Here is a 13,146-nt window from a genome sequence, read left to right on the forward strand (position 1 = left end):
AGGGGCATGACCTTTAATGTGTGAAACTCAGAATTGTGGAAGGGGTCATGGCAGATGATTTAGGCTGAGGGCAGACTTTCTCCTATGAGAAAATCATTTCAGGGATACGTCATCTTCTTAAATGATGATGATGAACGTTCTAATAACAAAAATATACGTATACCACCTGATTAAATTTCAACTGAGCTAAAAAAGGTAAGCAGACTGGTGCTCCACTACATCAAATGCCTTAAATCAGTGATGAAAAAGAGCTGAGGAGTAATGTGGTCCTCCCCTCTTTTCCAATGTCCAAGTTTATTGTTGTTGTTGATGGGGGGGGGTTATTCTGGGAAACCGACCAATCAATCCTAAAGCCCATAGGTCTTACAAGAGTGATGCTCAATGCTCAAAAAGTTGCCACTGTCTCTAACCCTCACGTAGCCTCAAGTTTTCATATAGTTCTTATTATGAAGCCCAGTTACTGGATTCATGTCAGTTCATTGAAGCTGGTTTAAATGAACACAAAAAAACTGAAATCAGTACACATAAGCATAATATAATTATATGTGAGGCCACTCACATACATTTCTCCATAACCAGTGAAATAGTCTGTTGAAGAACACAGTCATACAGATGTCTCAAAGCATGTTTACTACTCAAACTGCACACCAGAGGAGAGCAGGGGCAACTCACCATTTTGCAAGCCCATCCACAACTGTTTGTGATCCTTCTTCTGCATTTCATTGATCACTTGACTTTTGTGTTTTAAGGCATCTGCTTCTTTTATGCAGGACATGAAATAGGCTTCAATTGTGTCCTTATAAAGGCAATGAAGGAGCTCTGCTTCTGGAAAATTCTGCAAATTATAAAAGTATTAAACATTTCAACCAAAAACATACAATTTAGGATCTAGATAAGTCTGTCTTGCAAAAGATGCCTCCAAAAAGGGTAACAACCATTACAAAAAATTTTAAAAAATCAGACAAATTACACATTTTACAGATATGCATCAGCTGTTAAGAGTGGTATACAAAGTACAGTTGTGTACACTTACCATAAATGTAGATGTTAGAGTGTATTCACTGTTGCATTCATCACCTATGGGTTATCCCTGCTGTGGTAGCCCTCGGCCGGCCCGAATACCAGAGTGAATGTTTTTGTGCACCGGCTGCTCTTGCCTGTAGTCTGACGTCAGGTCATCAGTACTATAAAGCAAGGCAGCTGACATCATTACATCAATGTTTCTTGCCCTAACCAGTCAGAAGCACAAGGGAAAAGATAGAAGTGGTCCTGGTGGCTAAGGGCCACCCTGGGAAGCATGTGTCCCCCCTAGGAGAATATGTGAAAAGGGGGATGGAGGGAGGGAAACCAAGTCTGCAACAGTGAATGCACTCGAATATCTACATTTATGGTAAGTGTACACAACTGTACTATGTTCTTCATGTTTAACTATTGCAGTCATCACCTGTGGGAGGATTCCCAAAGCTGAGGTAAAGGATGGAAGGAAAGAGAGTCCTAGGTATGGGTCAAGAAGCCCTGCAGAATTGCAGAGGTAAACCCTGCCCTAGACTTTGAAAAGAGAGGTAGGTGGTAATGCTTTGTAAAGGTATGGACAGAGGTTTAGGTGATCACTTCCAATATGTCCCTGGTAGGAACTCCTCTGAAGAAGGCAGTGGAAGTGGAGGTTGCCCTAGTGGAGTAGTTACAGATTGACCTAGGGATGGGTTTCCCATGTAGTCTGTAGCAAAAAAGGATATAGTGTGAAATCCATTTGGAAATGGTTTGGAGATGGGCTTCCCCTCTGCCCCTGGGGTAAAGCTTACAAGAAGCTGGTCATTTTTTCTGAATGGCTTAGTGCAGTCCAGATAGTATCTGAGCTGTCTGTGCATATCTCGTGAGTATAGAATGATTTCCCCCTTGTTTTGAGGGTTGGGAAAAAAAAGTGGGAAGGTGCATGGCCTGGTTAAGGGTCACATCAGATACCACCTTGGGCATAAAGGAGGGATTAGCCCTCAGGGAGACTCTGTCTGCATGGAAAATTATTAAGGGCTTGACAGCCATGAGAGCTTGAAGTTCTGAGACCCTTCTGGCTGAGGTGATAGCTAGTAGGAAGGGCAGTCTTCCAGGATAGGTATTTCAATTCTGTTGAAGTAGCATGTTCAAAAGGAGGTAAGGTTAGTTTCTCTAACACATAATTCAGGTCCCAGGGTAGAGTAGGAAGTCTTCTGGGAGGTCTGATATTAGAAACCCCTCTGGGGAATTGCTTAACCAAAGGATGAGAGAAGAGGGGTGAGTCTGAATCATAATGGGCAGAAATGGTCAAGGCATGGATTTTGATAGAGGAGAAGGAGAGGCCACTATTGAGCAACTCTGCTAAGTAATCCAGGATGACAGGGATGGAAGGTTGGGAGGTACTGCCCCCTTTTGATTGTTTCCAGGAGCAGAATCTTTTCCATTTTGCTGCATAAGATTTTCTTGTGCTGGCCTTCTGGCCTCTGTGATGATGTCCAGGACCTGTTTGCTTAACAGCGACTTCTTGTTAGTTTTTAGTGTACAAGCCATGCTGAAAGTTTGAGTGTCTGTAGGTCTGGGTGCAGTACCCTTCCCCCTCTCGTGGGTCAAGAGGTCTGACCTTAGGGGAAGCAGCTTGGGGGGCTGTAAAGTCAGACTGCTTGGTAAAGGGTACCAATGCTGTCTGGGCAATCTGGAGTGATGAGGATGGCCTTTCATCTCTCCTCTCTTATTTTGATCAGAACCTTGGGAAAAAAGGGCAGAGGAGGGTGTGTGTACACAAAGAGGGAGCATCAGCGGAAGGTCAATGCATCCACCTTAGATGTTAGGAGGTGAAACTCCCTGGTACAAAACTTGTGCAGCTGGTGGTTGAGGTGCGAGGCAAAGAGGTCCACCTCTGGGGTCCCCCACTCCTGGATGATTTGCATAAAGATTTCTCTGTGAAGCTACCATTCGTGGAGGTCCAGTAAGTTTCTGCTTAGGTGGTCTGCCAGTGTGCTGTTGATCTCTGGTTAAGTACTAGGCAATTAGGTGTAGGCCCATGGAGGTGGCTGTAAGCTACAGACTCATGGCTAACCTGCACAGGGGGTAAGATTGGGCGCCTCCCCTGCTTGCTGATGTCCCACATTACTGTGGTGTTGTCTGTTTTTATGAGGACCACCCCTGGCCTGAGATGGGGTTGGAAGGGAGTTGGAGAGTTTTGCACTGCCATCATTTCTTTCTGGTTGATGTGCAAGTGAAGTTGCTGAGCATTCCAAAGCCTATGGGTACACCTGCCTGCTAGGTGAGCGCCCCAAGCTATGTCTGAGGCATCGGTGGTATTTGGCCAGAAGGGTGGAGGATGAAGTGAAGACCCTTGTTCATGACACAGGCCTCTGCCCACCAGAGAAATTCGTCCCTTATGCAAGGGATCAATGGGATAGTAGTCTCTAGGGGCAGAGTGCTGACACCGAAGGTTTAAGTACCACTGAGTCTTTCTCATGTAAAGCCTGGCGAGAGGGATGAGAAGGATGCAAGATGCCATGTCTCCCAGGGCTTGCAGGAACTTCCTCGCAGTGAGGTGATTTCTGGAAGCCAGCTGGGTGAAGTAGAGAGGCAGGAAACTGCTTTTCTAGGGATAGGAAAGCTATTAGGGTTGCTGTGTCTAGCACAGCTCCCAGGAAAACATTTTTTCTGGAGGGGTTTTGCTTTGCTTTTTTTCTCATTGATGGTAAACCCTAGGAAAGTTAGGAGTTTTTTGACAAAGAGAAGATCCCGGAGTAACTTTTCTTTGCTGTTCGCCTGAATGAAGCAGTCGTCCAGATAAGCGTAAATCTGTATATTTCTCGGTCTGCAGAATGCTACAGCCAGGGCCAAGCATTTGGTGAATACTCTGGGAGCAGTACATAAGCCAAAGGGCAGTGCAGAGAACTGAAAGTGCTGATTGCCTGCTCTGAAGTGCAGGAATTTTCTGCACGATTCCCTGATGGGGATGTGAAGGAAGGCATCTTTTAGGTCTAGTGTCACCAGCCAGGCATTTTGTGCGAGCATAGGCAGGAGCTGCTGCAAGGTTAGCATTTTGAATCTGGGGACCTCCAAGGTGGTGTTCAGTTTGGATAGATCCCGGATGGGGAGACAAGTACTCTCTTTTTTGGGGACAAGGAATGGTCTGGAGTAAAAACTTTTTCCTGTTTGATCCAGAAGGACAGGTTCTGCTGCCTCCTGGGATATTAGGGGTTTGACCTGTTTTAATGCCTCTGCCAATGGTTTGGGGGAGGTCTGGATACCCTCTTGGAATTGGGAGTTCGCTGAAGGAGAATCTGTATCCCTGAGAAGTGATTTTTAATACCCATTGGTCCTTGGTTATAGTGACCCAATTGTCCTTGCAGAGGGTGAGCCTTCCTCTTAGTTTTAAAAGAGTGAAAGGAGGGCAGGGGGGAGGGAGAGTCATTGTGAGTGCTTACCACAGAAGCTTAGCTTAGAACTCCCTGCCTTAGAGGCGGAAGTGGTCCATTGTTTGCTTCTTTGCTGGCCCTAGGATGGGAGCCTGGATGCCGTGTCCCTGCGGGGCTTGCTTTGGCCCTGTCTTCTGGCTGCAGCTAAGGCCCAGTGTTTAGAGAGGAAGTTCCTGCTGAATTTGGGCGGATAAACTTGAAAGAAATCTTTTACTGTTTGCATAGATTTTGCTTTGTCTTCCATCTTTTTAAGCATTATTTCTGCTTTTTCCCCAAACAGGCGTTCCTTATCTAGGGGTGCATCAATAAGTTTAGACTTGACATTATCAGGGAGAGGTTGTTCAAGGTTGTTCCTTCAGCCATGCATGTCTTCTAATAACAGATACTGTCACTGCTGCCCTGCTACAGGCTTCTAGGGTATTATATCCACATTGTAATGGGTGCTTGGCCACTTGACAAGCACAGTGTAGTAATTCTGCCAGCTCTTTTGAGGTGGCACTGTCAGGAGAGGTAGCAATCTTCTGTTTTAATTGTTCCAAGGTGTGTTGTTGATATTTTAAAATATGGAACTGACAACTGAATGCTCTGATAGCGAAGGTTGCAGAGGTGTATACTTTCTTACCCCATCTGTCCAGAGCTCTTGAGTCTTTGTCAGAAGGAAGAGGATTCTTGGCAGAAATAGTCTTAGCTCCTTTGGGTCCCTGTGTAATGACCTCAGGATCTGCAGCAGGGTTCCTGTACAGTTATTTGTGAGAATCTGGTACTCTGTAGTACCCGTCAGGTTTAGATGGGGCAGGAGGCAGGGAAACAGGGGCTAAACTGGATTCAAGGAAAACATCATCCACCACTTTTAGACTAGGAGGGATGGCTAAGGGGTCTGTGCTTGGGCAGGTCAATAAACTCTCTAAGACGTTTCTTTGACTGTGGGTAGTCCTGAGATTCCCATTGAAAATGTTCCCTGAGGGAGTGAAGGGTTTCCCTGAAGTAGAGGTCCTCTGGAGAGGAGGCAGTGGGGATGGACTCCTCCGCATCTGAAGCCTCAAACAGTTAAGGGCTGTTGTTCCTCTTTAAAGACAGAATAATCAGATTCCTCAGACTCTTGGTCTGTCGTAATTTCTGGAGAAAGAGCCCTTTTCCTTTTTGGAGTGGGGGCTTCAGTACCTCGGATAAGGGAGATGAGATCCCCTGCCATTTTAAGCATTTGAGCTTGGGGGGGGGGGCGCAGTAGCAAGATGGTGGCTAAAAGCAGATTTCCTAGGAGTGGCCTGGCTTCAAGGCCTAAGAGAATTCATCAGTCTCTGAGAAATGGTAGTCGGAAGAGAAGATGTCGTTTTTTGTCTTGGAAGCTGGTGCCTGTGTTGTGGCTCCGGACCCAACTGAGGGAGAGACAGCAACAGGCTTGGAAGACTAAGTGGATTTCTGCAGCATACCGGACTCCAAAAGGTCTTGGCAGAGGCCTGTGTAGAAAGCGAGTCGGGCTGCGAAACCATCTCACTGAATTCTGGAGAAAGTACAGTTGTGTACACTTACCACAAATGTAGTTGTTAGAGTGTATTCACTGTTGCAGTCATTACATTTGGGTTATCTGCTTGCAGGTAGCCCTCAGTCGGCCTGATTATTAAAGTCTTGGGTCCTGCGTCAGTTGCTGTCTCATCTTCAATGACATCAGGTAGTCAGGGGTATAAAGCATGCAGCCAACGCCATTACATCAGTTTTTCTTGCCCCAGATGTCAGGTGCCCCCAATGATTGGAAGCAATTATACATATAAGGTTACACCTCCAAGAAAAAAGCAAACACACCAGAAAGCTTAAAGCATAGTAAGGAAGAATAAAGGTATAGTCAATAGAAGTCAGGGGGTTGGAGGGAGGGTAACCAGAACTGCAACAGTGAATACACTCGAACATCTACATTTATGGTAAGTGTACACAACTGTACTATGTTCTTCATGTTTCACTGTTGCAGTCATTACATTTGGGTAGATTCCCAAAGCTAAGGAAGGGAAGAGGCAATTAGATAGCATTAGGACCAGGTACAAAGCCCTGCAAGACTGCCGTGGCAAAACCAGCTCTGGATTTAGAAAAAATTGGCAAGTGGTAATGCTTGGTGAAGGTATGTACAGAACTCCAGGTAGCAGCTTCTAGGATGTCCCTGGAAGGGACACCTCTGAGAAAGGCTGTAGAGGTAGATGCAGCCCTGGTTGAATGTGGTCTTATCCCCCTGTGGGGTAGGTTTTCCATGGTGCTTATAACAGAAATGAATGCAATGGCCTATCCACTTAGAAATGGTTTGCTTTGAAATGGCCTTCCCCTCTGCCCCTGCAGGAAATGCAACCGGCAGCTGTTCAGATTTCCTGAGAGGCTTAGTCTTGTCCAAGTAAAATCAAAGTTGTCTGTGCACGTCCAAGGAGTGCAGGATTCATTCCCCTTTGTTCTGTGGATTAGAAAAGAAGGTTGGCAAATGAACGGACTGATTAAGGGCCACACTGGATACCACCTTGGGCATAAAGGAGGGATTGGTCCTGAGAGACACCCTGTCCACATGAAAGATGATGAAAGGCTCCACTGCCATGAGGGCCTATAATTCAGACACCCTTCTTGCTGAATTGACGGCTAGAAGGAAGGCTGTTTTCCAAGAAAGGAATTTCAACTCTGCATTTGCAGTTGGCTCAAAGGGAAGTACAGTGAGTTTTTCCATTACAAAGTTAAGGTCCCAGGCTGGAGTAGGGGCTCTCCTGGGTGGTCTTAAGTATTTGGTCCCTCTGAGGAATTTCTTCAGCAGTGGATCAGAGAAGAGAGGTGGCTCTGTATTATAATGAGTTGAAGTGGCAGAGGCATGAATTTTGATGGATGAAAAGGGAAGGCCCTTGTGAAGCATCTCAGTTAAGTATTGAAGAATGTGTGGTAAAATTGGGCACAGTTGTGTCCATCCTCTGTGTTTGGTTCCAAGAACAGAATCTTTTCCATTTTTCAGCATAGGATTTTCTAGTACTAGGCCTCCTTGCCTACAGAATGACATCCATCACTTGCTTACTGAGGGATGGTAACCGAGAGATCATGAAATTAGCCAGGCTGCAAAGTTCAGGGTTTAAAGCTGTGGGTGCAGAATCTGGCCCTCCTGCTGGGACAGCAGGGCAGGGGTCTGAGGCTGGTGCCATGGTTCCAGAAGTGACACACTGTGCAAGAGGGGGTACCAGCGTTGCCATGGCCAGTCTGATGCAATAAGTATTGCCCTTGGTTTGTCTTGTTTGATCTTTAGTAGCACTTTGGAGAGGAGAAGCAGAGGGGAAAGCCATAAACTGATAGGTTTTTCCATGTGAAGGACAGGGCATCCACTTTCCAAGCTTGTCTGTGGGGAGTCCTTGTGCAGAATTTGTCCAATTGGTAGTTCTGAGGGGAGGCAAACAGGTCTATCTCTGGGCTCCCCCATTTGTTTCTCAAAATGTTGAATATCTTTGGATCAAATTTCCACTCTTGTGGGTCCATGAGATTTCTGCTTAGGTCGTCTGCCAGTGTATTTAGCTTGCCTGGCAGGAATTGAGCTCAAGGCTGTGATCCACAGAGCCATGGCTAGTCTGCACAGAGGTTATGAGTGGGTTCCCCCCTGCTTGTTTATGTACCACATAACAGTGGTGTTGTCCATTCTTTACCAATAATTGTCCTGGAAGAATGTGGTCCTTGAAGGCTGTCAGAGCATTTGGTGCAGCTAACATTTCTTTGTGATTGATATGCAGGTGCATTTGACTCGGGTTCCATTTGCCCTGAATGCACTGCCCTGCCAAGTGAGCCCCTCATGCATAGTCTGATGCGTCTGTTGTTAGGGTTTGGGTGGCAGTGGGTAGAGTGAATGGCAGTCCCTTGTTTAGGTGGCAGATCTCTGCCCACCAAAGGAATCTTTAGACAAGGTATGATAGGAATCATTGATTCTAGGTCCTGAGAATGTTGACACCATAGACTTTTTAGATACCACTGTAGTTTCCTCATACGCAGTCTTGCATATGGAATTAGTAGAATACAAGGGGCCATGAACCCCAGGGCTTGCAGTATTTTTCTTGCAGATAGCTGGGGCTTTGTGGCCAGTTTTTTGAAGTAGGCTATCAAATGAACTTGTTTCTCTGGGGTGAGATAGGCCATCTGGGAAGTTGTATTCAAGCTTGCTCCCAGGAATACAATTTGTTGGCAGGGTACTAGATGTGATTTCTTTTATTTTATGGTTTACCACAGAGAAGTCAGTAATTTCTTTAAAAATGCCAGATGGTTTAATAGTATGCCCTGGCTTTCTGCCTGAATTAGACAATCGTCCAGGTATGGGTATATTTGAATATTTCTTTGCCTGCAAAATGCAATGACTGGAGCTTGGCACTTTGTGAATACCCTGGGCGCAGTAGACAAGCCAAAGGGCAGTGAAGAGAGCTGATAGTGCATGTAGCCTGCTCTGAAGCTTAGGTATCTTCTGCAAGATTCCCTTACTGGGATGTGCAGGTAAGCTTCCTTTAAATCCAGTGTTGCCAGCCAGGCATTTTTGCCTAGCATGGGAAGCAGCTGATGAAGAGTTAGCATTTTGAATTTTGGGATTACAAAAAAGTGTTCAGGATAGACAGGTCCAGGACAGGACACCAGGAATTGTCTTTTCTGGGTACCAGGAAAAGTCTTGAGTAGAACCTTGCCCCCATTCTTCTTCTGGGACAGGCTGAATAGCCCTGATGCTTAGAAGAGAGAGAACTTGTTTTTGAGCCTCTGCCCACTGACTTGGGGGTAGGTCTGGCCAACCGTGAGTGGAAGTGAAATCTGTATCCTTGGGAAACTATATTTAAACCCATTTGTCTTGGGTAATGTGTTCAGTTTTTTGCATGCAGGGCAATTTTCCCCCTAAAGGAACAGTCAGTTGAGCAGGGCTTGGAAGATTTAAAGTTAAGTCATTGTGACAGTTTACCATAGAGGGGTGGTGTCTTACTACTCCCAGCTTTGGAAGAGGGAGCCCCCCACTGCTTAGGCCTGTGAGTACATTGGGACTGAAGCCTGGGTGTTCTGCTGGTTCTGGGTTTGGACTGAGAAGGCCTGGAAGAGGCAGGAAAGGACCAATTCTTAGATGGCCAGTGCCTACTAAATCTGGGAGGCTGTACTTGCAGGAAATCTTTAACAGTTTGCATAGATTTAGCTTTTTCCTCCATCTTTAAGTAGTACTTCTGCTTTGTTGCCAAACAGGTGGTCTTGGTTTAAGGGAGCATCCAGTAATTTAGCTTTAACATTATCTGGTAAAGATTGTTCCTTAAGCCAAGCATGCCTTCTATGTACAGACCCAGTGACAGCAGCCCTGCAAGATGCCTCTAATGAATCAAAACCACATTGTGTTTTCCAGCTTGTTCAGCAGAATGCATTAAATCCTGTAATTCTTTATTTTCAGCACAGTCACGAATCAACATCATTTTCTGTTTAAGCAATCCAATAATATGCTGCTGGTACTTTAACATATGAAACTGGCAGTTTAAGGCCCTAATGGCCAAAGTTGCAGAATTGTATACCTTCTTACCCCATCTGTCCAGGGCGCTGGAATCTCTATCAGAGGGGGAAGGGTTTTTGGCAGTAGTAGCCTTAATGTCTTTGGGTCCCTGTAAAGTGGTCTCGGCATCCGCAGTAGGATTCTTAAAGATGAACTTGCGAGAGTCAGGTACCCTAGAACAATTGACCAGGAATTGAAGCCAGCCACAGGAACAGTTAAAACTCCACAATGTATTGATAAGTCAAAGATAGTATACTTTGTGTTCTGAGGAAGTCCCTATTCATTGAGGGAAGAAAGTGCTTAACTTGGTGTATTATCTTTGACTTACAACAAATTGCAGAGTTTTTACTGTTCCTGTGGCTGGCTTCCATTCCTGGTCAATTGTTCTGGAGTTTGGATTCTATTTTGTGGACGAGTCAGGTACCCTGTAATACCGGTCAGGTTTTCTGGGAGCCGAAGGTAGAGAGTCAGGGGCCAAGCTTGATTCCGAGAAGGCATCATCTACAATGTCCAGTACAAGAGGAATAGCTAAAGGCCTGTGTTGAGGTAGGAGTAAGAATTCCCTAAGCCTCTTTTTGGAGTCAGAGTAATCCTGGCTTTCTCAGCAGAAATGCTCCCTAAGAGTATGCAAGGTTCACCAAAACAGAACTCCTCTGGTGGGAAAGCAGAGGGAATAGAGTCCTCTGCATCAGAATCCTCATAGGTAGAAAAGGGCAACTTCCTGGTCATCAGAGAAAACAGAAATTTCAGAATCCTGATCAGAAGGAAAATCAGTTCTAGGTCTCTTAGATGGGGAGAAGGGTGGCTTCCCCTGATTACAGTAATAAGGTCTTCAGCCATTCTTATAATTTGTTTTTTAGGCATAGGGGCCTGACCATGCGGTCTGGCAGTCTGTTTTCTAGGCATGGATCTAGTTTTAGGCCTTAAAGAAGAAGATGGCATAGGTTTAATATGCATGTCAGTAGGCCTGAATACACCCTCAGAAGCCAGTGTCTGCACAGCAGCTCCGAACCAATCCAAGGTAGAGACCTCCACAGGTCCCACAGTCGAAGAAGCATCTTGCAGCATACCGGACTCCGAATGGGTCTCAGTAGAGGCCTGCAAATCTGAAGTAATGGGTATCAGGGGCTGCGAAAGCACCTCACTGAGTAACAGCGAACTGGCGACTAGCTTAGGAGAAGTGTTGTCGGCAGTTTTGGACCTATGTGGTCTGCCTCTGTCTTTATCTTTACGTTTTTTCAGAATGTTGGTAGTCGGGTGGCTTACCGAAGCCAATTCTGGATAACTGAACAGAGTACCAAAATATTTAGATACGAAAATAAACCAAGAACGAATAGTTTGAGATTTGAATAAGGCACAAACCCAGCAGCGAGGTACATCGTGGTCTGGGCCTAAGCGAGGAATGCAGTACAAATGAAAATCTTTATGAGGTATTTGCTTTCCACAAGAAATACAATTGTTAACTTTTACTGACATCGGTTTAGAGCAAGAAAAAGGATCCCTAACGGGGTATTTAGCTTAGCTGAAGACTTCAGATCTGAAACTCAAAAACGAAAAATTCAAGAGTCGGCCGACCGGCACTTGCGAACTGCTTCTGCTTCAGGCACCGCATGGCAAGAAAGACTGATGTAATGGCGTCGGCTGTATGCTTTATACCCCCTGACTACCTGACATCATGGAAGATGAGACAGCAACTGACGCAGGACCCAAGACTTTGATAATCAGGCCGACTGAGGGCTACCTGCAAGCAGATAACCCAAATGTAATGACTGCAATAGTGAAACACGAAGAACATCTGATGACTTCCTTAGTGGTAAAGTCGTCGGAAGGCTTAGCCTTATGTGGCCTGTCTCTATCTTTGTTTTTTCAGAATGTTGGTGGACTGTTGGCTGATGGATGCCATTATTGGAATTCAAAGACAGAATATGAAAATAATTGTCTACAAAAAGAGCTCTACGGTAAATGGTTCTCACATTAAAGCGGGCACAGAACCAGCAACGAGGGACGTCGTTGTCTGGGCCTAAACAACTGATGCAGTAAGAATGAAAGTCTCGGTGTGGGATCTGCTTTCCACAGGCAAGACAACTGTTAATTTTTCGGACATCGGTTAGAGCAAGAAAAAAAAAAAGAGCCCCCAACGGGGTACTTAGCTTTAGACGTTTTCTACTGAAATACAACTTCTGGTAGTGACCGACCAGCACTCTTGCAAACTGCTTCTGCTACGGGCTCCAGGGCAAGAAATACTGATGTAATGACATCGACTGCCTTGGTTTATAGTACTAACAACCTGATGTCAGACTACAGGCGATAGCAGCCGGCACACAAAAACATTGACTCTGGTATTCGGGCCACCAGAGGGCTACCACAGCAGGGATAACCCACAGGTAATGACTGCAACAGTGAAACACGAAGAACAGCATATGTTTACAATCACCAAAAACTACAAAACATCAACCTACAGAAGTACGTTTCCAAATAATATACTGAGCCTACCGGAAGCTGCAATACCGTCATGGCTTTCAGTATGCAACATTCGTGTCAGTTGTAGCAGCAAACACTCTCATTCTCTCTCTCTCTCTTTCATGGCATTATCACTTACAGAATGGGACCTTAGCCAAAGTTTCTACTCAGACTTACTGGAGCACGTACTTAAAGTGATCCACAATGTCTAATATTTAAAACCCATTGTATGGTTTACCCCATCAATAAACAAACCTTCTCTATATCATCATTATGAAGTATCTGATGAAAATATTTTGTTTTATTTACTTACTTAGAACATGTGAAAGAAACTAAGGAGATATGCTTTTCATTTATTATAGGTTTTCCGAAGAGGGACTCCATATACAATATGCAAATGTAATATGAGACTCTAACAAACTTTGATCCTTTCCAAATAAAATCAAACAGCTTGCATCAAGCTGGCAATGGAGGATCATTTTCCCACTTCTCTCTGTTAATATAATTTTATTTCCAACAGCTGACATTCACTGTGTGCCACATGGTGGCACCAAAAATTTACCTTCCAGTCCCATTTGCTGGTCTTCAGTATTATCTCTGGTGTTTGAGCCAAGTAGAGTGAGGGAACAGAGTGCATCCCAAAGAACCTGCGGACCAGTGTTTCAGAGTTAAGCAGACCTAACTTTCTACCTATACTGTGGTTAAGACAGGCAAAAGCTACATGGAGACTTGAGAAGGCCAAACTCACAGGTCTATTTGCAGCTG

The 13,146-nt window shown here is 45.1% G+C and overlaps 1 protein-coding gene across 2 annotated transcripts in view; it reads right to left on the reverse strand.

Moving 5' to 3' along the window:
- ATG5 (autophagy related 5) overlaps positions 1 to 13,146 on the reverse strand; it is a 1,857,662-nt gene that overhangs the window by 1,248,012 nt on the left and 596,504 nt on the right. For both annotated transcript variants that reach the window (XM_044065239.1, XM_044065232.1), the window contains exon 5: positions 673 to 835. In XM_044065239.1, the coding sequence (XP_043921174.1) occupies positions 673 to 835 (163 nt within the window). The remainder of the gene's footprint in view (positions 1 to 672; positions 836 to 13,146) is intronic.

Source organism: Protopterus annectens, chromosome 1.part0 (assembly GCF_019279795.1).
Source record: "Protopterus annectens isolate FY-2018-M chromosome 1.part0, PAN1.0, whole genome shotgun sequence".
NCBI lineage: Eukaryota > Metazoa > Chordata > Ceratodontiformes > Protopteridae > Protopterus > Protopterus annectens.